The 25,946-nt window shown below is 49.6% G+C and overlaps 1 protein-coding gene across 1 annotated transcript; it reads right to left on the reverse strand.

Annotated features, from left to right (window-relative positions):
• On the reverse strand, window positions 1–24,478 carry LOC308358365 (uncharacterized protein). The gene is made up of 18 exons (XM_080828549.1): window positions 24,269–24,478; window positions 20,684–20,846; window positions 20,387–20,536; window positions 18,812–18,972; window positions 16,406–16,582; window positions 15,752–15,893; window positions 14,617–14,804; window positions 14,079–14,220; window positions 11,451–11,634; window positions 9,476–9,611; window positions 8,603–8,765; window positions 8,361–8,510; window positions 7,586–7,746; window positions 7,033–7,209; window positions 6,029–6,170; window positions 4,895–5,082; window positions 3,445–3,586; window positions 1–628 (listed from the first exon to the last, which is right to left on the reverse strand). Exons 1-18 carry the CDS (start codon window positions 24,437–24,439, stop codon window positions 402–404), a joined length of 2,964 nt encoding a protein of 987 aa, XP_080684675.1. The 5' UTR covers window positions 24,440–24,478; the 3' UTR covers window positions 1–401.
• Between the last annotated feature and the right edge of the window lie 1,468 nt (window positions 24,479–25,946).

Genomic DNA, 25,946 nt, shown 5'->3' on the forward strand with positions numbered 1-25,946 from the left:
GGGTCCAGAAAGAGCAGAACTTTATTTTGATCTCGTTGGTTTTGGTGGATAAGAGCAGAGAAATAGGGGAGGTCTTTTAGAGTACGCAGCCCAGAGGCTGAGGGCCACAGTGGCCTTTTCAACTCAGGGAAAGAACAGGAGGGTTGGGGGTGGTTGGGTATAGGTATGGACCTCAGTTTCCCAAACTGCACAATGGATGTTGACGACACCAAGTTACTGAAGGTATTTCTTGGCCCTGAAGGCCAAGGGTTTACCCTCCGTCAACAGGGCAGGCCATCTAGGGATGAAGGGTGAGGACACCAGGCTGACAAAGGAGACTACAGAAGGGATTTTCCCCAGGGGAGAGTGAGCAGGGAGGAGTCAGGACGCCTCCACAGACTGCCTGTGGGCAGAGGTGGGGGCTAGAAGGAAGAGCTCCAAGGGGATCTACAACCTTCGTGCCACTCCTGGCGGGGCAGGAAGCAGAGCTGGAACTCAGGGGGCATTTTTCCCAGCCCGTTCCTCCGGGGAGTGATGTCAATATCTTCCACGGCCTTGGAAGATCTCAAGGTGAAGTTTTGCAGCACAGAGGTCAAGAACAGGAAGAGCTCCGAGCGGGCCAGGCTCTCCCCAAGGCAGAGGCGTTTTCCTGAGGGTGTGAGGGGGACATGTGTCATTGGGGGAGCCCTCAGGAGCACTCGGCTGCCCCACCCCCACTCTCCTGGGACATTTGCGTGCTCATTTACACAGATTTACATATGAGGTACTTCTGTTCTTGTCTTCCACACAGGCAACACCAGTGTATGCGGGCATGCCTGTTTCTATCTGGTCCCACCTCGTCTCAGCCTGTCCTCTACTGTGTCCTCCTCTGTCTCTCTCGGTCCCCAGTCTTTGCCTGTTAAGAGTTCTTTCTCTGTGTTATCTCTGGTTAAGTATATTCTCAGCTCAGCCGATGTTTTGAGAAAATGTGCAAATAGTGGAAAACATCTTGCAAGCATGCCCTGGGTATGAGGAATCATGAGAGAGAGGCAGAGGGGAACTGAAGCCTCTGAGGTCCTGGCTCTGGACCCTACCTAGGAGGCGGGTCCCACTACTTAACAGGCTATTAAAATATAGAACTACTCTGGGACGCCTGGGTGGCTCAATGGGTTAAGCCTCTGGCCTTCGGCTCAGGTCGTGATCCCAGGGTCCTGGGATTGAGCCCACCATCGGGCTGTCTGCTCAGCAGGGAGCCTGCTTCCCACCACCCCCCCCCCCCCCCGCCTGCCTCTCTGCCTACTCGTGATCTCTCTGTCAAATAAATAAATAAAATATTTAAAAAAAATAAAATCTAGAACTACTCTGAACCCTCAATGGGCAGCCGCTGCTCTAACCTTCTAAGTGTTCCACTCTTCTGGTCACCTTGGCCTCCTCCAAGGCCCCAGACCTACCCACAATCAGCACTAATGGCATGAGCCTCCCAGACCTAATCCCCTCACTCCAACCAGTGATGGTCTCAATTGGTTGGTGGGCCCCATCATGCTTGATAAACATTCAGAAAATCGCCCCTGCCTCTCCTTTCTCCCTGCAAGCTGGGGTCAACCACCACAGAAGTGTCCCGTCCAGTTGGAGCCTGGGTGGGATCCCATCTGCAGCAAATTTTCTAGAACATAGCTAGTCTATGTCATTTTGTTATGGAAGCCTGAGCTGAGGGAGACAAAGAGGCCTGTGAACAAGAGTCACTATCTCCTCCCGAGTGTCTTAGAAATAAATTTAGCAAGAAATATGCAAAACTTAATTAAGAAAACAAAAGCCCGAGATGCCACCAAATCATACAAGAGTTGATTCAGTGGACACACACTCTAGTTTTGTTTGGGATATCTCAAATTTCTCAAGTTGTCAAATCTGTCCAGATGAATCTGCAAATTTAAGTTAATCCCAATAAAATTCCAGTGGGATTTTTTGAGAATTTGAAAAAAAGTTCTAAAGAGTACTTGGAAGAAAAACAAAATGCGTTACAAGGACCATGTAACTATGTGGGAAAGAAGGGTAATGGAGGGAGTTAGACCCTGTAAAATAATGGAACTTATTATGCAGGTATAATAATCCAAATAGTACGGTATAGCTAGAAAAGACACATCCGTGAACCAGTGTGGATATGGGTCAGTAAAAATAAGCCAGGAATAGACCTAAGGAGATTTAAAATGTTAGCCTATGATAACTTTCAAGTCAGGGGCTAAAAATTGAATTAATTGGTAGGTGAGTGAAGGCACTTGTACGACTATCACAGTGAGTGAATATTCCTTATATTTTCTGCCCTAGGTCCCCCCTGGGCCTCATTCTAGTCTGGGGCTTGGATTTCAACAACTGGCAAATAAGAAATAAATCAATTCCTTTTCCTCTTCTCCCTTCCCTACTGTTCTCTTTTTCTTTTCTTTTTTTTTTTTAAGATTTTATTTATTTATCAGAGAGAGAGTGCACAAGCAGACAGAGGCGGAGAGAGAAGCAGGCTCCCTGCCGAGCAAGGAGCCGGATGCGGGACTCAATCCCAGGACCCTGGAATCATGACCTGAGCCAAAGGCAGCAGTTTAACTGCCTGAGCCACCCAGGCATCCCCGTGTTCTCTTTTTCATCTTACCTTCCTTTTATCTACCTACCTATTATCTATCTGTCTACCCATCACCTACCTTTGTGTGTGTGCATATGTTTAACAGAAAATATGGAAGGACATCCTCTGTGATATTAACAGGTCTGGGTATTGGAGCTCCTCTCTACTTGCTAGATGGGATGCTTCCCAATTCATGAATCAGTTAATAAAGCCGATTCCATTTTTTTTTTAAAGTCTGATTTTGACCGTGAATTACAGGTGATTTTTACTTTCAATTTTATTGCCTCCTTGCTTGTATAAAAATTAGAAATAAACAATAAAGTTCTTGGGGTGCCTGTGTGGCTCAGTGGCTTAAGCCTCTGTCTTCAGCTCAGGTCATGATTCCAGGGTCCTGGGATCGAGCCCCGCATCAGGCTCTCTGCTCAGCAGGGAGCCTGCTTCCCTTCCTCTCTCTCTGCCTGCTTGTGATCTCTGTCTGTCAAATACATAAATAAAATCTTAAAAAAAACAATAAGGTTCTTTTTATTTTGAAAGAAAAGCTCAAATGCCTTTCTCAATTCTTGGCACATGACAGACGCTCAATAATGGATCCCTCATTTGTCTGTTCTTTGTGTAAAAATGTGCAAGCATGTGTGTGTCTTTGTCTTTGACTTCATCTCCATCATTGACTTAGTCTCTGTCTTCCCTGTTATACCCCCTCTTTTCCTTCTCCCACACCATCTATGTCTCTGTAGATTTCTTGCTTTTCCTTTTCTTCCGAATCCTCATCTTTTTCAAAAATCTTCACTGTGTGTTTGGGGTTAGACAAAGGGAGAAAGTCACACAAAGGGGAGGTGGTGAGCAGGAGTTCTCAAAATGTGGGGAAGGTCTCAGCTTACCTAGGGAGAATGGGATAAAGGTCTCCTGCGCCCTGAAGTTGCCCTCCGCATCCAGAAAGTGGCCAGGGTGGAACGTTTCCGGCTTCTCAAAGTGACATGGGTCATGGAGGACGGAGCTCAAGACGGGATACACAGTAGTGCCCTAAGAGGGTGTCAAAGCCAAGAGGACCCAAATGGGCATGAACAAGGAGCGGCTGAATCAATGATAGTACATCCACAATGGATTAACAATAGCTTCATCCTTTGTATGGTTCTACAGTTGGTGGCTGGTATTTTGAGTAACTCTGCCGCATTTGGTTAATAGTTGTGTCCCAAGCCTTTTAGGTATCCCCACCAACTACCCCATCCCCTCTTCCCCCAAGACTCTTCAGACTTCTCCATAATCCATTGACTGAAAGTTTCACATTTGGCTCAGCAGAAGCCTCCAAGGAACCAACTCAACAAGAACCAGGATCTACAGGCACATCTCAGAGATATTGCAGGTGTGGTTCCAGACCACAGCATTAATGTGGGTAATGCAAAAAGGGGATCAAATGAATTTTTTTATTAACCAGTGCATATAGCATACTATTGTGATATTATGAAAAGAAAGACACACACACAATAAAAGTTAAGTTGCACATTGTAATGATTTGCACATGAAGACATGAGGGGAAGGAGACATGCACACTGGACACATAAGTTTCAAAGTGATAGATAAAATATGAACTGAATCGGGGCACCTGGGTGACACAGTTAATCATCTGACTCTTGGTTTCACCTCAGATTGTGATCTCAGGGTAGTGAGATCGAGCCCCGTGTCAGGTTCTGTGTTCAGCCTAGAGTGGCGCCTGGGTGGCTCAGTGGGTTAAGCCTCTGCCTTCAGCTCAGGTCATGATCTCAGGGTCCTGGGATCAAGCCCAACATTGGGTTCTCTTCTCAGCGGGGAGCCTGCTTCCCCTTCTCTCTCTGCCTACTTGTGATCTCTCTCTCTCTTTTTCAAATAAATAAATAAAATCTTTAAAAAAGAAAAGACTCTCTCTCTCTCTGACCCTCCCGCCATGTGCTTTTTCTCTCTCAAATAAATAAATAAACCCTTAAAAAAAAAAGCTCATCTATTATGTGTAAATATGGAGTGCATGTTCATATAAACTTAAAGAAATTATAGAAAGAGAAACAAAGCTTTGAATGTCTTCTCATGAAAGAGGAAGGTAAGGGAGATGACAAAATGCTCTAAAAAAAAAAAAAGCTCTACTGTAATACATACTTCAGTAAGCGTATGGTTTCCCCCCAGTGTATCCAACATCTAATAAAGGTTAAAAAAAAAAAAAAAAGGAAAGAAGGGAGAAGATTTTTCTACATTTCCAAAATCTGTCTCCTTCCCATAGAAATCTGGAAATAATCATTCTCATTGTGATCCATTGACCAGAGACATGAACCATAAGACTACACCAAGATTCTGTGGTCTCACCTTAGGAAGATGATATCCCCAGAAGTGAGTGTCCTTGATGACACAGCGCGGAACACCAAGGGGGAGGACGTCACTGAATCTCTGAATTTCATGGATGACGGCGTTTGTGTAAGGCATTTTTGCCCGATCTTCAAGGGCTGGGAGATGGTGTGAGCCAATCACTCTGTCAATCTCCTCCTGGACTTTCTCTAAAAATGATAAGGATGGAAGGAGGGGGTAACGTCAATGAATGTCAGTAATAGTGGGCTCAACAAAGTCACACAGAAGATGACCTGCAGACTTGGGAGAAGGGGTTTCTTGTGAACTCTTTGCTAAGATGTTGGGTTATTGTTCCTTCTCAATAAAAGGAACATTCATTGACTTTTCAATGAATGAAAGTCAGTGGCTTCATTGTGGGGAAGTCTTGTCTGATGTTTCCACTCTAGTTACGAGTGGAGATCAGCTGAGTAATGATGGGTGGGTGGAAACTCACTCAACACTTAAGGCTATCTTTTTCTTTTCTTTTCTTTTCTTTTTAAACTAATAATGGGTATGGCTGGGACTGGTGTCATATCATTTTGTCCCAGTGACTTGCTATGTGATCTTGAATAAACCACTTCCCCAATCTGGCCCTCAAATTGATTACCTGTGAAATAAGGGAATTTGATTAGATAAGAGTTTCTCCAAGTCTGATCTGCAGACCGTCGGCATGAGAACTGAATGAGGGCCTTTCTAATTAGCTATAAATCAGCAATATACTTCAAAGAGTCAAGTTCTTTGTTAACCTCAAAGCGTTCTGTCAAGAGCCATGTGGTTTTGTAGACTGCAAAATGCTTTGTGAATGATACTCCCTGTGATTGGAGCACCCCTCCTAAACCATGAAGCATTTTACAATTCACCTTATGTACTTTATAAAAGTACCTTTCAAGCCACAGGGGCTTCGTTGAATGGAAAACATTTTGTAAACTGTAAATTACCCTGTCAACTCCAAAGTGCTTTGTTCTCAGCAAAACTTTATAATAAGCTACCAATCCCTCCAGGGGTGGATCTTTGCTGACGGAAGGGGTCTGTCTTCACCCATCATACGACCACCTTCCAGTATGGCTGCAAGACCCTCAGCTCTTTCTGGCCCTCGACCACCAATGCCCAGCTCACCTACAACATCAGGGTTCTTAAGAAGGAGTACCAATCCATGCAAGAGAGTATTGCTGGAGCTCTCTGTGCTGGCGAGAAACAGCGAGATGACCGTGTAGACCAGGTTCTTAAAGTGAAACTCGCTCTCAGGATCAGAGCTCTCCTGGGGATAGCGACAGACAATCCTTAACATCTCCCCTTGCAAAGATTCTCCGCTTCTAGGTCTGTTCTTCCTACCCACCTCCATGTGACTCTGTGCCAGTTTCTTCTTTCTTTCTTTTTTCTTTTTGGTATTTCCTTTTTTCTCTATTCGAGGCCAACAATGGAGCAAAAGGGTGGGCTCTGGACCCAAACTGCCTACATTCAAACTAAAGTCCTACCATTCACTAATTAAGAGTCTTTGGGTAAGGAGCTTAACCTCTCTGTGCCTTAGTTCATCATCTGGGGTTGTTTTGATATTATGTTTGTAAGTACTCCATCCATGTTAGGGATTAATATTTTTTGGTTTTTGCTATCCTTTCTTTGGGTGTCTCTCTTTCCTTGCAGTTGTCTATCCAGGGGTGATACTGAATATACTTAATAACCAGCTTGCCAGACCAATCAGAACAGACACGGGCCTCTGACCAATCAGAACAGAAATTGGCCTCTGACCAATCAGAACAGAAACTGGCCTCCGACCAATCAGAACAGAAATTGGTCTCTGACCAATCAGAACAGACATAGGCCTCTACCTATTTAGAACGCGAGGAGGTGGAGAAGGGTCTCGAAGACCCACTGTGTGGGGCCGGTGGTCGCTAGCTCTTTTAGTTGCTACCTCAGACCACCGTTCCAGGAGAGTCTGGGAAAGCTGAGGAAGGACTGGGAGATGGGAAGGGAGGGTGGACTAGTGGCTTTCTTACCAATTCGCAGGGAAGTATTTCAACATTTAAACATCACATACATTGTACCCAAACATATTAGCTCGATATCAGTAGTGTGCCCATCGCTCTCTTTCCCACCCACCCCTCATCCAGCTTGGCCCTTGCCTTGTCCATGCGGACCAGGAAGGAATCGATGAAGTCCTTTGGGGCGCTGGGGTCCAGCCTTTCCCGGTGCCTCTGGATGTTCTTAATGACAAAATCTTCAATTTCTTTGACTTTGCTGTACACCTCCCTGTAGATGCCCGGAAAGTATTTCAGGATGCCGGAGAAGACTTCAAACATCTGCAGGGAAGCAAGGAGGTCCCAGAGTCTGTTCCCGCTGGGCTGGTGCTGCAGGGTTGAGGCTGTGCCCTGCATGGCACAGCAATAGCTAAAGGGCTTAATTTACCCTCTGGTCTTGGGGAATGGTGAGCCTCCCACACATGTACACACTCCATGGTGCGTGAACAAGTGCACCCTGCCCCAATCATGCTTACCTCTACTGGGATTTCTTCTCTCATAGGCCTCCCTTTCCTAAGGTCTATTTCCTACCTCCAGCCTGACTCCTCACCTTTTGGTGCCTTCTTGCATCAGTGTTAAGACAAAAAGCATCTGATTTTTGCCCAGGGTCCACCCACCCCAATTCCTGCCCCCCCCCCCATGGAACCTTTGGCTTCACCTGGCCATAGAAAGAGCTGGAAAGATCAGAGATATCATTCATTAAATGTAGCAACCGTAGGAATCCGGGGTCCTGGTTATTGAAGCGCTGGCCAAAGATGATAGTACAGATGATGTTAGCCATGGCGGAGTGAAAGAAGAAGGTGGGATCCAGATAGGCCCCTGTGAACAGGAGTTCTGTCATGGTAGGGCCGAACATGGTGCTTCTGGGAAGCTCTGACCTGGCCGGTGCCATCTCAGCTTCGTTGGTTGGTCTCTTTCTCTTTCCCTTGGCCAGCCTGCCTTTGCTGGGTCTCTTATGGTTTTCTCCTGGACATCTCAGGCTTTTGTCTCATGGTTTTCTTGGGCTCTGTCTGGATCTGACTCTCTTGGTGCACCTTCGTCTTTCTCTGGTCTTGTCTCTGACTCTTTGTTTGAGACTCAGCCCCTTCTTCTCTGTCCTCTCTCTTTCCATGCCCATCTTCTTGGCCCTCTCCCCCTGACTCTATTCTCTTTACCCTTTTCTTTCTACGTCCTTTCCTTACAGTTTCTGCTTCTGGATTGATCTTTGTCAGGGTCCTGGATTTTCCCTCTGACTTGCTTCTCTGTCTGCTTTCTCTGCCTTTTCCTCTCTGTGTCCCTGGTTTCTTCATTCTCTTTCTCTTTCTGTCTGTCTCCTTCTCTCTTTCCTTCAACTTGTCTCTGCACCTCTCTGTCTCTGTCTCTGGGTTGTTCTGTCCCCATCTCACCCACCCCCTGCCTGCCCATCCACCCCCTGCCCCTGCCCCTGGGCTCACCCCGGGATTTCTGGAGCTCCTCTACCAGACGCTGAGCCTCCTCCTGGATTTGCTTCTCAATGCTCTGCTTCCCCATCCCAAACTCTCTCATGGTGAGCTGAGAGAACTGCCGAAGGACCTTCCAAGACTTTCCGTTGGCAAAGACCACACCTGATTGGGAGGGCACGGAGGGAAGTTTGGAAGGGCACATGAGGCGTCCCCTAGTCTTTTCCCCAACCCCCACCCCCATGCCCCACTCTCACCTCTCCCCTTGAAGAAGGGATCGATGATGGTGATGTGTCCTCGGCCAGAGAAAGCCTCAGCTTGATCCACCAGAGCCTCCTTCACTGCCTTATACCCACACAGGATGACGACAGGCCGGGGTCCCAGGTAGACTGTGAAGACGTCCCCGTATTTCTTCTGCAGCTATGGAGGCGGGGTCCAGCTCTCACTCTCTCACTCAAGAGAAGAGTCTCCATCCTTACACCTGGGTCACACCCTCCAGTCTAGCCTAACTACCACCACCAGTCCCTATCGAATCCCTATCAAGGAAGAAGGGAGACCCAAACTCTGCGGCCTCTTCCAAGCCTCCCTCATACACCTTTGCCCCAAATGTTCTCGTCTCTCAGCTTTTCCAAGAACTCTCCCAGCTTCAAATTTAAAAAATGACAAAGACTCAGGGCGCCTAGGTGGCTCATTTGGGATAGAGCCCCGCATCGGGCTCCCTGCTCAGCAGGGAGTCTGCTTCCCCTTCTCCCTCGCCTCTCCCCAGGCCCCTGCTCTCTTCCTCAAATAAATAAATAAAATCTTTTTTAAAAAATGACAGTGACTCCTCATATGTAAGCTCTAGTACCTTTCCTTCCCAAACTTGCAGGACACAGTTCAAAGTTTCACGTCTACCATCATAATTTCTCCCTCCAGTCTACCTTCCCTGCATTCCTTCTTATAGAAATTCCAGAAGTTTCTCTTGTGGACATATTGGGCCAGATGGCAGATCGAGGCTGGAAGAAGATAATCCCCAAGCTGGCCTGAGAAGTCCCAACCACAGTTTGAACCCCAACTCCCTTGCTGCTTGTGATCTCTTACCTGTCCACTCACCTCCTGCTTATCCTCCTCCTTCCCCCTCCCCAACTCACCGACTGGAAGGTCTTGAGAAAGCCCTGATGGTCTATTTGCAAAATGTTCCCCAGGAAGGGCAGAGGCCAAGGTCCTGGAGGGAGGCATCCCCGGGAGGTTGGGTGACCCCAGAGTAGCAAGAGGCCAATGAGGACACTGAGAAGCAGGAGGGTTGACAGCTCCATGGTCCTGGCCGTGTCTGCCTTCCATCCTGCTGCCCCTCTTTAAAGGGAAGCTGCTCTGTTGTTTGTCGTTCTTTTGGGTTGGTGAGGGCGGGTGTGTCATAGATCTACCTTGGGACAGCTCTTGGGAACTCTCCAGCAACAAGGAGCCCAAAGTTGGCAGGTGCTGCAGAAGCCAGGATGTTTAGCATCTCACACGGGTCCCAAAACCAGCCTTCTATTGGCCTCTGGCTGCCTGGAGGTATCTTAGCAGACAATGCCCTTGAACCTGGAATACCTTCCCAAAGGAAGGGTAGTGGCATCAGCCTGTGGAACACATAGAGGTTGGTAAGGGAAGGTTGCACCACAGGATGGCTCTTGGCCAGTTTTCTCAAAGGGTGGCATTGCATCGTGAGAGACTGAGAATAGCTAGAAGGCAGAATTGGTACATCCTGTGTTCTTTGGGAACAGAAACTTGTTCTGGTCGCCAGGAGAAAATGAGATATGAAGACAAAGACAAGGTCTGATGGGGGAAGTCTAGCTTCGTGTTGGGGGTGCCTTTGGGTTGCCTGATTCAACCATTCATTCATTCATTCATTCATTCCTCAGCAAATATTTTGCCTTCTTGGAACTGACCTGGCAGTGAAGAAGTTCTCACCTTCCAGAAAGATCCCTAGTGACCTGACAATAGATGGGTCTCACACAGAATGGCATGGATCACCATCTGACCAGGCTTTGGATGTTTATTTGAGTGTCAGGGGGATTGAAGGGCCCTATCAGGGAATCCAAGACCCCAGTGTAGAATCATGCAGCTCAGGGGGTTGTGGGCCGAGGAGACCCTTGCCCCGAGGGAAGCAGGAGGGAGAGTCTTTGGGAATGAGGACAGCAGTGGTCTACAGTGTGGATGAACTTTCAAAATATGATGCTGGGTGACAGAAGCCAGACACAACAGAGCACATATCGTATGATTCCATTTATATGAAATACACAGACAAGGCAAAGCCATAGAGCTAAAAGCAGATTGGTGGCTCCTGGGGGCTGAGGGGAAGGGGGAATGGAGAGTGACTGCTAATGGGTGCAGGGTTTTTTCTTGGGTGATGAAAATGTTTGGAACTAGATAGTGGTGGTGGTTGTACCACATTGGGAATGAACTCAATGCCGTAAAATTATACACTTTAAAACACTTTGTTTTATGTTATGTTAATTTCACCATAATTTAAAAATATATTGGGGGGCAGTTGGGCAGGACCAGCTGAAGAATTTGAGTTTGAGAGCCAGGGAGAAGGAGTGTGAACCTTGCTCCTCCACTCCCAGCCATACTACCTGGGACAACCGATGCCAGTGCCTGGCCTTTGTTTACTCATCTATAAGATGGACGCAATCATCATACCCACCCCCATGGAAATCCTGGAAGGAAGATTCAAGTGAGATCGTGTATGCACAGATCATGGAGTGCAAACAGTTGCTAGGAGGGGGTGGTAGTTCTGAGGAAGGGAGGAGTCACTGGGGGAAGCTGTGGCCTGGGAGGCAGAAGGGAGCCATGTCTCCCCTCTTAGCCCCCAGCTTTTCTATATGCAGTACATCCAGAACTCTGTTAACAAAGGAGAGAAAACACTTCCAATGAGTCTTTACAAGAGCTCCAGAATGATGGGCTGAGATGGGGTGGCAGAGAGGACTTTCCCAGGGAGGTGGCACCAAGGAGGGGAGGACGCTGGCTGGCTATGGGTCTCTTCGTGGCAGGAAGACCCAGAGAGAGGCAAGGAGCTGTTCTCTGCAGAGGTGGGATACTTCATGATCCTGGGATTCTTTGACACCCCCTCCATTCCCTCAGCACCCTCCACGAGACAGAAAGCTGATCTGGTACACAGGGGGCACTTTGCCCACACCGATCTCCCGGGGTGTGAGGTCGATGTCCTCAGGGGCCACAGGGCTGGACACGGAGAAGTTCTGGAGGATGGTGGTGAAAAAGAGGAATAATTCCATGCGGGCAATGCCTTCACCAAGACAGATGCGCTTCCCTGTGGACACACAAGATCACCAGCGTGGGCACAGAGACAATGTGTGTTCCTTGCCCTCTCACATGGCAAACCCAGACACGTGTGGCCATTGCAACAGATGTGTATGGGATTAGCCTTTAACCTGCAAATCAGGGTGTAATTCCTGTGGGTTCCCGGGCCCTCTGAAAGCGCCAACGTTTAGGCCTTGCACATTTTTTTCCCCCAGGAGAGAGTTTGTAGCTTCTCTTAGATTTCCAGAGGGTCCAGCGGTCCCCCAGAGAATAAAGGCACATTTCTGGTTGGATGTGTGTGTGTGTCTGTCTGTCTGTCTGCCTCCACTGTGTAGGTGTGTGCACCTTTTGACATTTTTAACATCTTTCATTTCTAATATGGGGAGAAGAGTACCCATCAAATAAGGCTATTGTGAGGTTAAAGAAATGAATATTTGTAAAAATTCCTAGACTAGCACTTGGCCTCTGCTAAGGATGCAATAGGTGGTTCTTGCTTTGTGTTTCCTTCTGGGTGTATGTGGCATGGAGTGTGTGTGTGGTGGGGAGTGTGAGGCTGCGGGGGAGCGGAGGGGGGGCAGTGCATGTGCTGGGGAGCGTGGGGGTGTATCTGGCACTGTGTGTTTCACTATCTCTGGGTTGTCTCTTATCTCAGTCTGAGAGCCACCGGCTTTAAGAGTTTGGGACAAAAACCAAACTGCACCTAAAACGGTGAGTGGGACTGGCGCTCGTGAGAGGGGAGTCTACGGCTTCCAGCAGACTCTCAGAGGCATGAGAGCTCCCCAGTAGGTTACAGAGCATGGGCTTGATGAGAAATGAGGACACACGGAGTGGAGCCCTCAGGCAGAGACACTGACAGCCTCCTCCTTTATGTCCGGGCCTGTTCGTCTGCAAGCTGGCCACCCCGGAAAGGCCATTCCAGATGTTTCCTAGACTTGCATTGGACCTGCGTGGAGGTCTCTGGGGAACACGTCCATATCTTTTTGCACATCAGAAATTAGGAAATATGAATTTAGGAACATTGAGGGCAGAGCTTGGGGCTAGTCCTCCTACACCTGGTTCTTTGACCCAGTTCTTTCCAGAACAGCCTGGCTCTACTCTCTCCTCCCACCCTGTCTTCTTCATCCCCGGGGGTTCCTACTGGGACACCTTTGCATGCTTTTTGTTGGACCATTTTTTTGCCTTGGCTTGTCTTTCTTTCCCACCACGGCGATCTTGTCTCCCTCCTCTTTTGCCCACTTTCTTCCATTTTAAACTCCCTGTCTGTCCATTTGCATCTGATTCCATCTGAAGCACTCTCTCTCTCCCCTTTTCTGTCTCTCTCTCTCCTCTTCCTCGCTCTATTGTCTCATGTTCACTCTGTCTTTTTCCGTCCCTACGTCCCCTGTCACTGTCTCCCTCTGTCTCTCCTTGTCTCTCTCTCTGTTTCTCACTCACTCCTTCTTTGTCTGTCTGTTTCTGTCCTTCTTTTTCTACATCTCTGTCTTGACTCTAGGGTCCTCCTTTCTCCCAAAGGATGAAGACCCTGGGCATTGGGGTTGTCTCTAGAAGGGACCAAAAGGTGGAGAACGTGGACAGAGACAATTCAGAGCATGTCAAGAGCCTCTCTGGTTCCCCAGCACCAGCAGGATAAATCCAAACACCCCCAGCTTTCATGGCCCCCCAGCTGAGCTCTTCACCCTTGTCCCCTTCTATAATCTACACTCCAGCTCCCAGGGTTCATCTAGTTTCTCAAATATGCCATCATGTCTCCACCTGCAGGCTGTGACCTTGCTGCTGCCTCTGCCTCGACCACTCTTTCTAGAGGCCAGCTGAGACTCATCCTTGACGTCTTAGCGTAGGGGCCATGGCTTCAGGGGTTCCCCACTGAATCATCAAGAGCAGTCAGTCCTTCCTACTTTGTGTTCCCAAAGGCCCTTTTAGAGCACTTATCACAATCACGATTCATAGTGATGATAATCACCACTTCTGTCACCGCTCCCTTTGTGGCAAGCACTCCTGAGCACATTGCAAGCACCGACTCATTTCATTAGGGACTAATTTTGTGGCCAGGTTATAAATGCCCATCTTCCCTGCTGGACTGTAAATTTCCCGGGGCAGGAACCGTGTGTCCACGTGAATTGTCCCACGCATTATTTTCAATCCCCAGCCGAGCACTGAGCTCAGAGCAGTGCTCGACAGATATTTTATACCAAGGTATAGAGAGGTTAAAATACTTTCCCTGGTCCAGCTCACCAAGATGTGCCTTTGGGATGTGATCTTACTTCTTAAGTCCCCTCTAGGGTTGCAGTAAAGATGGAACAGATTAAAGTGGGTAAAGCAACTGACATACACACACACACACACACACACACACACACACACACTGATGCTCAGAAAGCAAAGATCTCTCCTTGATTGTCTCAGGGTGGGGGTGGCACTCTGGGGCCTGGGAAAGGGAGTGGAGGCCCAGCTCACCTATGGAGAAGGGGATAAAAGCTTCATTCTTCTTCAATGCCCCCTTGGCATCCAGAAAGTGGTCAGGGTTGAAGACATCTGGTTTTTCAAAGTAACGTGGATCATTGAGAGCAGAGTGCAGGATGGGAAATACTTCAGTACCCTGAGGGAGGATCACAGGGTCAAAAGATATTGCCATTCCCTTCCTCAGTGCACCCCATAAAAAAATAAAATAGAATAAAAAGGGGCACGTGGGTGGCTCAGTCATTACGCCGCGTCTGCTTTTGGCTCAGGTCATGATCCCAGAGTCCTGGGATCAAGCCCCACGTTGGGCTCCCTGCTCTGTGGGAAGCCTGCTTCTCCCTTTCCCACTCCCGCTGCTGTGTTCCCTCTCTTGCTGTATATCTCTCTGTCAAATAAATAAATAAAATCTTTAAAATAAAATAAAATAAATAAAAATGATGGACCTAGTGATAAAACCAAAGCAAACCAAAGCAAAAACAGGTCAAGGGCAGAGATGAGTCACACCGGAGAGATGCGGGAGCCCAGCTGACCTCACCTTGGGAATGATGTACCCTCTGAAGCAAGTGTCTTTGGTGACCATATGGGGCACGCCAATTGGGATGAGGTCCCCGAATCTTTGAATCTCATGGATGACGGCATCGGTGTATGGCATTTTGGCTCGGTCATCAAGGGATGGAAGGCGGTGTGGGCCAATCACCTGGTCAATCTCCTTGTGGATTCTCTCTGCACAGATGAGCGGGATAGGGGAACCTCATTTTAAAAAGACCTTCCAGCAGGGACATTGCTTTCTATGGCCCAGCGAGCCAGAGAAAAGGCATAATAAATGGTTAGGTCATTGATACCCCTCAGAGCAAAGAGCCTGGGGAAGAAGTAGAGGGGAAGCAAGAATTCTCACCTTTTGAAATCTAATGAATGCTATGAATTCTCCCAACAGGGCACAGATAAACACACACACACACACACACACACACACACCCCATAATTTTGCATAGAATTTCAGATTAAGAACTCAAGACTATAAGCCTGCCAAAATTCTCCCTCTAAGAGGAGTTGAAAATGAGCTAATAATTACTGTGTGTGTATTAGAGATGGCACACAGAGCTAGGTCCTCAGCAATGAAACAGTGGAATAGATCAGCAGACTAACCCGTGAACAATTGTATAAATAAATGAATACGGAAATCAATCAACTTATGAGTGGAAAGATTGAAGAATGGAAGAACATTAATAAATGCGTGTATATATGTGTTTATCACTCGCTATGTGAATTAATGAATCATTCATCACTGATTAATAAATGGCCCATAGACAAACCTGATTAATCAGTAAATCACATAAATGGATGGCGGGCTAGATCTATAGAGGAATAAGTAAATAAATTAATTAATGAGGGAATAGGTAAGTAAAGGAATGGATGGGTGGCGGATAGATGAGTCTGCCTTTAAGGGATGGGAGGAAACCGTGGGAGAACACGCTGACCATCCATCATCCTGTGTTCATTCACAGGACTGGCTTCGTCGTTAGGGGCTCATTCAATACAGGCAGTGCCCCTGGTGTAAGAGACGAACACCGGACACAGCCTGCCTCGTTCAGGAAGGACGCCAGCCCCAACTCCTGCAGCCCCCAAAGGGGTCAGAAGACCCCCTCCACGGGCTGTCCCGGCCCGCCCACCTGTGATGTGCGGGTATTTGAGCATGAGCAGGAATCCATAGCGGAGCGTGGTGCTGGTGGTCTCCGTGCCCGCAAAGAAGAGCGAGAGTGTCGTGAGGATGAGGTTCTGCTGGTGGAACTCGCTGCTGGGGTCAGCCTTCTCCTGAATCCAAGGGGAAGCATGGGGGGAGAGAGGGGCTTTGTTGCACGCTCGTCCCTCGGGGCGCCCTCCCCCACTTCTGGGGCTCTCACGAGGTCTGGTCCAGTTTACTTTTCTGTGCCCTCTGTGCGTCCAATCGGGAATCCCTTCCCGTCTCTCTGCGCTCTGTCCCGGCTCCAGTGCATTTCCCAGCTCTCTGCTGTGTTTGTCTCCCCCTGGCTCCCAGCCATTTCAGGCCTCTGTGAGTCTTGTCATCTGGTGCTGTCCTTCCCTCAGCGTCAGCGTGTCCTGCCTTTCCCGTTTCTCTCTCTCTCCTTCTCTGCTCCCGACTTTCTCCTGTTTCCTCTTCCTGTCATTTCCCTTCTGGGTCTCCCCTCCCTTTTCCCAATCTCCATCCATACCCTGTGTCCTTCCCTCCTTCTTCCCCATTTCCTCCCTCTCACCTCTCCCTTCTCCTCACCCCCCCATCTTTTCCTCCCTGCCCGCCCTTCCCACTTCCCTCCCCCAAACCCCACTTTGTCCATGCGGATCAGGTAGGCGTCGATGAAGTCCTGGGGGGAGCTGGGGTCCAGGGTTTCACGGTGCTTCTCCACGACGCGGCCAATGAAGGCATTGATTTCCTGCAGGTTGTTGTAGACTTGCCTGTGGGCCCCAGGAAAGTACTTCAAGAAGTTGTGGAAAAGCTCGAACACCTGCGGGAGAGAAGGGGCTGTGAGGGCTGAGCTGTGGGTCCCAGGGAGGCGGGCTCTCCAGGGGCCCTAACCCCTGGGGTGGAGGAGGGGATCTCCTCTCCCTGTGTCTCTCTCTGTCTCTGTCGCCCTCTGTCTTTACCTCTCACTCACTGATTCTAAGTTTCCTTTGATCTGTCATTCTTCCATTTTTCGCCTGCATCTTCCTCATCGTCCTCACATCTCCGACTCTCTCCTTTGTGCCTCGCCTTACTATGTCTTTAATCACCCTGACCTTTGTCTTTCTTTCTTTTTTTTTTTAAGTAACCCCTTCGCCCAACGTGGGTCTTGAACTCATGACCCCGAGATCAAGAGTCCCAGCCTCTACTGACTGACTGAGCCAGCCAGGTGCCCTCTCTGCACCTGTCTTGTCTACTTCAGCCAGCTGATCTCTTTGGCTCAGACCTCTCTGATTCTGTGCACCTGCCTCACCTCCCTTGCTGTGCCCAATGTTGAGAACCTGTTGCTTCTGCAAGATGAGCCTACTGACTCCTTAGGACGGACGATATTTATTTTGAAACATATTTCTAGTATCATCTGAGGGCTAATGTAACACCTAACTTGTTGCAAATAATCGCCAAAGAATGTGGGAAAGGAGAGAGTACAACGTAAAATTCTTAATCCTTCTTTCTAGAGATAACAGTAACACTGGTGAATCTCCTTCCAGAGTTTTGTTTTTTTTTTTTTTAAGATTTTATTTATTCATTTGACAGACAGAGATCACAAGTAGGCAGAGAGGCAGGCAGAGAGAGAGAGGAAAGCAGGCTCCCCAGAGAGCCTGATGTGGGGCTTGATCCCAGGACCCTGAGATCATGACCTGAGCCGAAGGCAGAGGCTTAACCCACTGAGCCACCCAGGTGCCCCTCCTTCCAGAGTTTTCTCTCTCTCTGATTTTCTGTGGGAGGAGAAAAGTGAAATCACCTGATGGGCTTCTCAGGAAATACTCATCCCGGGCCCCATTCCAGATTTGTGGAGCAGACTCTCCGGTAGGAAAGTCACACGAATTTGTGTTTGTGTCCTACGCACCACATCCAACATATATTCCTGGTTAAGAACCATAGACAGGCATAGTGCTCTGAAGTTTAATTTTCTTTTTTTTTTTTAGAGAGGGAGAGAGAAGTGGAGGCGGGGCAGGGGAAGAGGGAGAAAGAGAATCTTTTTTTTTTTAAGATTCTATTTATTTATTTGACAGACAGAGATCACAAGTAGGCAGAGAGGCAGGCAGAGAGAGAGAGGAAAGCAGGCTCCCCAGAGAGACCGATGCGGGGCTCGATCCCAGGACCCTGGGATCACGACCTGAGCCGAAGGCAGAGACTTTAAACCACTGAGCCACCCAGGCGCCCCAGGGAGAAAGAGAATCTTAAACAAGCTCCCTGCTCTGAGCCAAGCCTGAGCTGGGCTCCATCTCACAACCCTGAGATCGGGACCTGAGCCGAAATCAAGAGTTGGAAACTTTACCAACTGAGCCACCCAGGTACGCTTTCAGTTTGATTTTTTAAACTTAAAATACAATTAGGGTATTTCCAGGTTCGTTGAGAAAGAGAAACGATACTATTTTGTTTTAAAAGTGGAGCATGGGGGCGCCAGGGTGGCTCGGTGGGTTAAGGCCTCTGCCTTTGGCTCAGGTCGTATTCCCGGGGTCCTGGCATCGAGCCCCGCATCGGGCTCTCTGCTCAGCAGGGAGCCTGCTCCCCCCTCCCCTGCCTGCCTCTCTGCCTACTTGTGATCTCTGTCAAATAAAATCTTTTAAAAAAAATAAAGAATTTTAAAAAAAAATGAAAGTGGAGCATGTTACCTTATAATCCGAGAGACATTTAAAAAAAAAAAAACTAACAAAGAGGAAGGAGAAGTGGCACACCCAAAGAAATGTCATTCCTTATTTTCATGTGTCCTTTGAATTGCTTCAAGCAAGGAGCTTTGCCCAAGACAGAGGTGAAGGTTTGGAGAAATCAGGGACAGAAGAGGAGAAAGCCTGACAGCCTGACTCATAGTCTGTCCCCCTGTCTCGTCATACTCAGCTTTCCAGTCCCTGTCTCCCGTCCCGCCCTCCAGCTCACAGTGTCCCTGTCCCTTCCGGTTGTCTCTGCCCCCGTCCAGCCCGAAGCTGCATTGCTGGGCCCCCAAAGCAGACTGCCCCTCTCCCTTGCCCTGGATGCCCACCTCATGCCCACCCTCCCACACCCTCTCCCTGACCTGGCTGGAGAAGGAGCTGATGAGCGTGAAGGACTGGTAGAACAGGTCTAGCAGCCGCAGGAACTCAGGGTCTCTGTAGCCAAAGCGTTTTCCAAAGACAATGGAACAGATGATGTTGGCAGTCATGGAGTGGAAGAACAAGGTGGGGTCCTGGAGGGCTCCTAGGAGGAGGAGGAGGCACGGATCATGGGACGGAGATTCGAACAGAGGCCGTGGGAACATTTGGCAACTGCCCCATCTCTGCGTGTCTGCCCTCCCTCGCCCAGTGACGGTAAAGAAAGGGGGACAGAACAGCTAACATACACCAGCCCTGACGATGTGCCAGGCCCTATTCTAAGCACTTCATGTGTTATTTTATTAAATTCCCACCACGGGCGCCTGGGTGGCTCAGTGGGTTGAGCCTCTGCCTTCGGCTCGGGTCATGATCTCAGGGTCCCGGAATCGAGTCCCGCGTCGGGCTCTCTGCTCTGCGGAGAGCCTGCTTCCTCCTCTCTCTCTCCGCCTGCCTCTCTGCCTACTTGTGATCTCTGTCTGTCAAATAAATAAATAAAATATTTAAAAAATAAATAAAATAAATTCCCACCACAACCCTGGGAGGAAAGTGCCGTTCTGTTATTCTTTCCTTCTCACAGATGGGCAGAGAAGTTGTGTGACTTGATCAGTGTTAACCCAGCTTCTCATCCGTAGGGTCAGGTTTCAGACCTGGGAAGCCCAGCTCCAGAGGCTGGGCTGTTCGTCCCTCTCTGGTCTTGGCTCTGACTCTGGGAGCAGGGAGTCAAGCCCCAGGCACAGATTAGAAAGCTCTGCTCTCCCTCTCCCTTATCTGCCACTCCCCCTTCATCTCTGCTCTCCACCTCTAGGGCTCGCGGTATCCGGGGAAATTGTTCTGTATTTGCTAGTTGAGGTCTGTCTATATCCTGGCCTCCCTGACCCTGTGTCCAGGAGCGACATGGCATCAGCCTCTCTCTGCAGATCTCACCTGCTGATCTTCTCTTGTCCCCAGCAGACCCTTCCCTGAGCCTGTCTGTCTGTCTAATTTTCTCTGCCTTGGTTTCTTTCTGCCTCTCCCAGGCTCTTCCGGTCTCTCTCCGTCTTGGTCGCTCCATCTCTGCCTCTTTCTCCTTCCCAATCTCTCTGTCTGAGTCACTCTGTTTCTTCCCGTCTGTCTTGGTCCTCTGTCCCTATTCCTCTATTGCTCCCTATGTCTCTGCCTCTCCCTCCCAGCCTCTATATTGATGTCTCAAAATATCTCTTGTGGAGGGACCCTGTCCTCTTTATGTCCCCTGTCTCTCTTTGCCTTCTTTTGGTTAAGTCCTATTTTCATCCTTGATAGATGTCATTAATCCGTGAGTTGGTTTCCCCGAATCCAAGTCAATAGCATGTTAATATCTAAGTTAATGCCTTAGAGGTATTCTCGACACTATACACCCCGCATCTCTTCTGGCTCCCTGGGTTCCTCTCCTACTCGTCCCTGTGTGTCTCTCTGTCCAGCGAGCTCTCAGGATCATTCTCTAGCTGTACCTCTGTTTCTCTGCCCACAGATACCCTGCGCACCGTGCCTTGCCCGGGACTCACCCTGGGTTTTCCGTAGTTCCTCCACCAGACACTGAGCCTCCTCCTGAATCCGTTCCTCCACACTCCGCTTCCCCATCCCGAAGTCCCTCATGGTGGCCAGAGAGAACCGGCGAAGGGTCTTCCAGCGTTCCCCGTTGGCAAAGACCACCCCTGGGGGTGTAAGGAAGGCTTGGGCTGCCGAGGAGACTGGAAGGAGATCCTGGGTCCCTCTGCACCCCCTTATCCTCTCTTCCCGGATTCATCCTCCCCAATCCCCCTTCTCCAACCTTCCCCTCCAGGTGCCTTCGCGGCCCTTACCGTAGCCCTGGAAGACCGGCTCAACTATAGCAATTTTCCCCCGGCCGGAGAAGGCCTCAGCTTGGTCCACCAGGGCCTCCCGTATGGCCTCTATCCCACACAGCATGACCGCGGGCCTTGGCCCCAGGTACACCGTGAAGACATCCCCGTATTTCTCCCGGAGCTGTGAAGCATATCCACACCCGGGGTTGCTATTAGTCCATTCGCCCCGATGCAGCCCTCCCAGTTGCTAAAGCATAAAGACACGTATGTATGGATCGATCCTGCTGCCCCCAAGACCCTCCACCCGAGGCTGCCTTTCCCCTTCCCAGAACCCACCAACTAAAGGATTAACCCATGACCCAGCCAGGCTCTGCCTGATCAGTGCCCTAAGCAGTACAGGTGGTTTAATATCCCTTCCTCCTGCCCCCACCTCTGAGTCCAGCCAGATCTCCCCAGCACTGAAACCGAAGGGTCATTCTTCTTGTGACCCGATGACATCAACCTGCTATCTGCCTCCTGACTTGATTTCCCTGCCGAGCTACCCGGAATCACCCTCTGGGTAGACATGAAGGGAAAACAATGGGTTCAGGATGATCATGAAATGTGAGGAGCCGTAAAGTCAGTGAGCCGCTTGCCGAATTGCCAGGCGGTATTTACTGAAACCAAACACGGGTCTACTCAGTGACTCAACAGCTCCACTCCCAGGCTCACGCCCAACAAAAATGTGCCCACGCGTTCGCCAAAATACAAACAGGAATATTCATGGAAGCTTAGCAACCCAGCTAGAGGATAAGTGTGTAGGGATACAGTCGTGCCGTGGAATACTATTAAATACTATAGCAATTAAAAAGAAGGGGCTCTGCAGCCAGCAGCATGAACGAAAGTCACAGGGTAGTGTTAAGTGAAAGCAACAAGACTCGAAAGTATCTTGAGGAGCGGGGGAAGGGGGTGCAGAGGGAGAGATGTAATCTTAAGCAAACTCCACGCCCTGTGTGGAGCCCAATCCAGGGCTGTATCTTACAACCTTGAGATCATGACCTGAGCCAAAATCAAGAGTCCAACGCCCTAAGGACTGAGCCACCCAGGCGCCCTGGTCATAATTCTGTTTATATGAAGTCAGGATAGTGGGAGGGTGGTGACTGGGAGGGGACTGGAAGTGGGTTTCTGGGGACAGAATGTGTTGTTACTTATCTGTACGTCAATTATATGAGTATGTTCCTTTGAAAGAATTCACTGAGCTGAACACAGGGTTTGTGCCCTTTTAGGGGTGATGTTAAACCTCAATAAAAGTTGACTTAAAATCATAAAACAGGTTAGGGGTGCCCTGGGTGGCTCAGTCAGTTAAAGGTCCCACTCTTGATTTCAGCTCAGGTCATGATACGACATCATCGTGAGATCGAGCCCCAAGTCAGCTCCAGACTGAACATGATACCTGTTTAAGATTCTTTCTCTCCCTCTCCCTCTCCCTCTGCCCCTCACCATGTTAGCTCTCTCTCTCTCTCAAACAAATAAATAAAAGCTTTTAAGAAATCACAAAAAGGCTAAGTTTACTGCAAAATCTCTCACACTGATCTCTGCAAAGCCTCCTTACTGGTATCCCTATTTTCATTCCCATTTCGCTATAATTCTGATCACCACCCACCCCACCCTACCCTGAAGCCAGAATAATCCCATGAAAATGCAAATTAGTTAATACCCCTAACTGCTCCAAAACCTCCAGTGCTCCCACTGTGCTGAGAGTAAGATCTGAATTCTCCGCCATGGCCCCATGACCCCTCCACTTGTCCTCCCCGGATCCTCTCAGATCCAGTCTCCATGTGGTCCCGCAGACAGGCTGGGTTTGCTCCTGCCTCGCGCCGGTGCCTTCCTCCTGCATCCTTCAGGGTCCCTGCTCACAAAACGAGACGGACTGAGCCTCTCCTTCACCATTCAATTGAAAGTAGCTTCATCACTCTCTAAAATAGCACCCCACTTTCTTTTAATCATAGCTCTTGTCTACCTCACATCTCCTTATTTGTTGGTCTTGTATGCCCTGTCCAAAGTCACATCATCAATGCCTAGAATATTCCCAGGCACACAGAAGGTGCCCAGTAAATGATACTGAATGAGTGAATCAAATCCACTGAATGAGTGGATCAAAGTAGCCGCCGTTGAATGAGCACTTACTACACCCCGGGCTTTATGCATGCGCCACCCAGTTCTCAACAATGTTATGAAACACACGCTCTTAGCACCATCTCATTTTCAGAGGAGAGAACTGAGACCCAATGAGTCAGAGCTGAATCTGGAACACAAAATCCACCTCTGTCTGACTCCAGAAAGATCTGGGAGCCGGGCCACCCTTGGCAAGCTGTCCCATCATGACACCCATGAGCCTGTTCTCTCCCTTCCTATCTCCAAGGATGATACGAGAAGGGAGGGCCACGGAAGAACTGTAGGGGGTTCGGAACTCTGAAAATCATATGCAAAAATAATTGTGGACTTTTGAAGGGGATAGACCCCACAGCTTAACCAAATTCTCAAAGGATTTTGTCATCCCCACATTGTTGCCCATTCAGCCCAAGAGGCCGTTGGAGATGAAGTCGTTCCATGCTGGAGCCCAGTGTTCCCTCCGTGCCATCTCAGCTGTGTGACTGCAGACAAGTGTCCTCCCCAGCCTGAGCCTCACAGTCCGTACCTCGAGGATGCGGATAGCCCCTCACCCAGCCCGCAGGGTTGTGGTGAACCAGACCTGACGAATTCCCACTGCAATGCCAATAAATTCTAGCCTCACAATTCTGAGCGAGGACATCAAGTCTGGGAGTTTATGGGAAAGCACAGTGCCCTTGTGATGCAATGAAACCACATAATATGTGGAAAACAATGAGAACTACATAATATGTAAATCTGGGAAAATCCTCTTTAGTAAAAGCAAAGGGATGGCAGGCCAAGATTCAGGAGTGTGGTCGCCATGGCGTGAGCAGCGGACAGAGGAGCACGGGGCAGCTGGAAGTTACTGTTGGTCATCCAGTTCCTCTGCTGGGAAGTGGGTTCGTGGGTGTGGACAACATTATTAATAAATGAATGGATCATCAGACAAGAAACCATGCCTGGAAAGCAGTGATCCAGAGCCTGGTAAATACTCCCGCGTTAGCTATTATGGCTCGTTCTAGGTCATTATTGCTGCACTCCGTGCCCGACCTCCTGGACTCTTTGCCCCTCCTCCTCCGGACACTGACCCCAACCTGGACCAGACTTTGACCTCTTCTGTTAGCAGAGGAGAGACCTATTTGATGGGTGACACCACCCCCTTTTCTCTCTCTTCCAGGGCCCGGCAGGCACCCAGAGACTCCACCAAGAAGTGGCAGAAGCATGAAATTCTACACCATGGCTCGCACCCAGATACCGCTTCAAACCCCCTTGCCCGCTCCAGGGACCGTACCCACACACTTCAACTGAGCAGGGACACCCGACTCTCTGACCACTGTCCAGCGTGCTGCACCCCCATACCCCTTCCTCCCTCCACCCCCAAGCCTGGAAGGATGCCTTCACGCCTTCTGGTGAGTGATCCCCCAGCACAGAGACAGGGACCCGCCCTTGGACCCCATCCAATCTGCATCTCACCCTGAGGAAGGATTTGAGCAAGCCATTCCTGTCCATCTGAAGAATGTTCCCCAAGAAGGGCAGAGGACGGGGACCCGGCGGGAGACGGCCATAGGCCTTCGGGTGGCCCCTGGTCAGTAGAACCAAGAGTCCAGTGAGGAGAGCAAGGAGGAGAAGGACGCTGAGCTCCATGACTGGGTCCAGCTGCCTTCCTCGGGACTGCAGTCCACAGCACAGCCTTTTATCCCGAGCCTGCCTCCCTACCACGTTATGTAACTTCATCCCCTCCCCGCCTCTCCTCTCATCACGGCCAAGAACTTGAAAGAAAGAGCGGTACTAACAGACCCATACTTCCTGCTTGGGCAACCCCATGGGTCTGCGGAGATGATGTGGTTGCGATTCCAAAGTCCTCGAGAGTGTGTGTGTGGCCCGCATGTTGTATTTGTCTCGCAGGCACGGGTGGGCATGCCCTGTCCCCCCATGTGCACGCGCCAGCATTCACTCCCCCATGCCTCCTTGCACCTGTGGGCATGTGTGATTTTGTATGTGAAGCACTGTTTGCATTGACGGGAATGTGCTGATGTGTTTTCACGTATGAATCTGCCTGGGGTCATGTATATATTTTTGCGTGTGAGTGGGCTTATGTGTATTTGTGTGGCTTCATACGTGAGCGTGTGTTTGCGACAGCAGTGTGTGTCCCTGTGTGTGAGAACGTGCGTGCCCACGTGTTTGTGCGTCCCCCCGTCCCTGTCTCTGGGGGCCTTCCAGGGTTCTGTGTCCACCTGCCACCCTCCATCCTTCACACCCTCCCTTGGTGACTGCCACAGATGGGAGCGATGGGGCCACAGGATGGGGCGGGGGGGAGGAGGCACAGAACTGGGGAGACTCACAGGTAGAGAAAACAGAGACTGAGGCCCCGCAGGTGCAAGGTTCAGAGCCCCCCGCCATCCACCAGCTCTCTAATGGTTCTGAGCAGAGCTGGGCGCCTCTCTCCGGGACTCCGGCTCTGCTTTCACACTGCAGGACGTTTCTCTGACCCTCTCTTTGTGACTGTCTCTCTCTTGCTCTCTCTCTCTCTGTCTTGGTGTCTCTGTTTCTGCCTTTAGACCCTGAGCTCCAGGAGCACAGAGACTGGTCCTTTTTGGTTGACGTGCCCTGTGCTCCTGTCTGTCTCCATCATCATTCTGGGTGTCTGGAAGATTTGGTCCCATATTTGCCCAGTGTGTGAATGAACATGGCCACATCCACTGGTCGTGCCCTGGGTCTGGCTTTCCATTTGTCTCTGTCTCTCTTCTTTAAGAGGAAATGGGGGGAGGGGCACCTGGGTGGCTCGGGTCATAATCTCAGGTCTGAGATGGAGCCCCGGGTCGGGTTCTGTGCTAAGCGTGAAATCTGCTTGAGATCTTTCTTTCCCTGTGCCCCTCTCCACTGTGCATGTGTGCTCTCTCTCAACCTAAAATAAATGAGTAAATCTTCAAAAGGGAATGGGGTGGGGGGAGATGAGGCAGCAACTGTCTTGCAATGTTGGGTAAACCCTTTGCAGGACCCAGGACCCTGACCCGAGCAGTTGACTCATACCCCTCTGACCTAGGAGAAGAGGACTGATAATCCTGATATCTTGAATTCAGGGGTGGAACCTGCACTTTTCTGACCTGGGAGAGGTGCCACCATGGACTTTCCTGACCCAAGTCCTGCCTCC

This window comes from Martes martes, assembly GCF_963455335.1.
Source record: "Martes martes genome assembly, chromosome: 17".
Classification (NCBI taxonomy): domain Eukaryota; kingdom Metazoa; phylum Chordata; class Mammalia; order Carnivora; family Mustelidae; genus Martes; species Martes martes.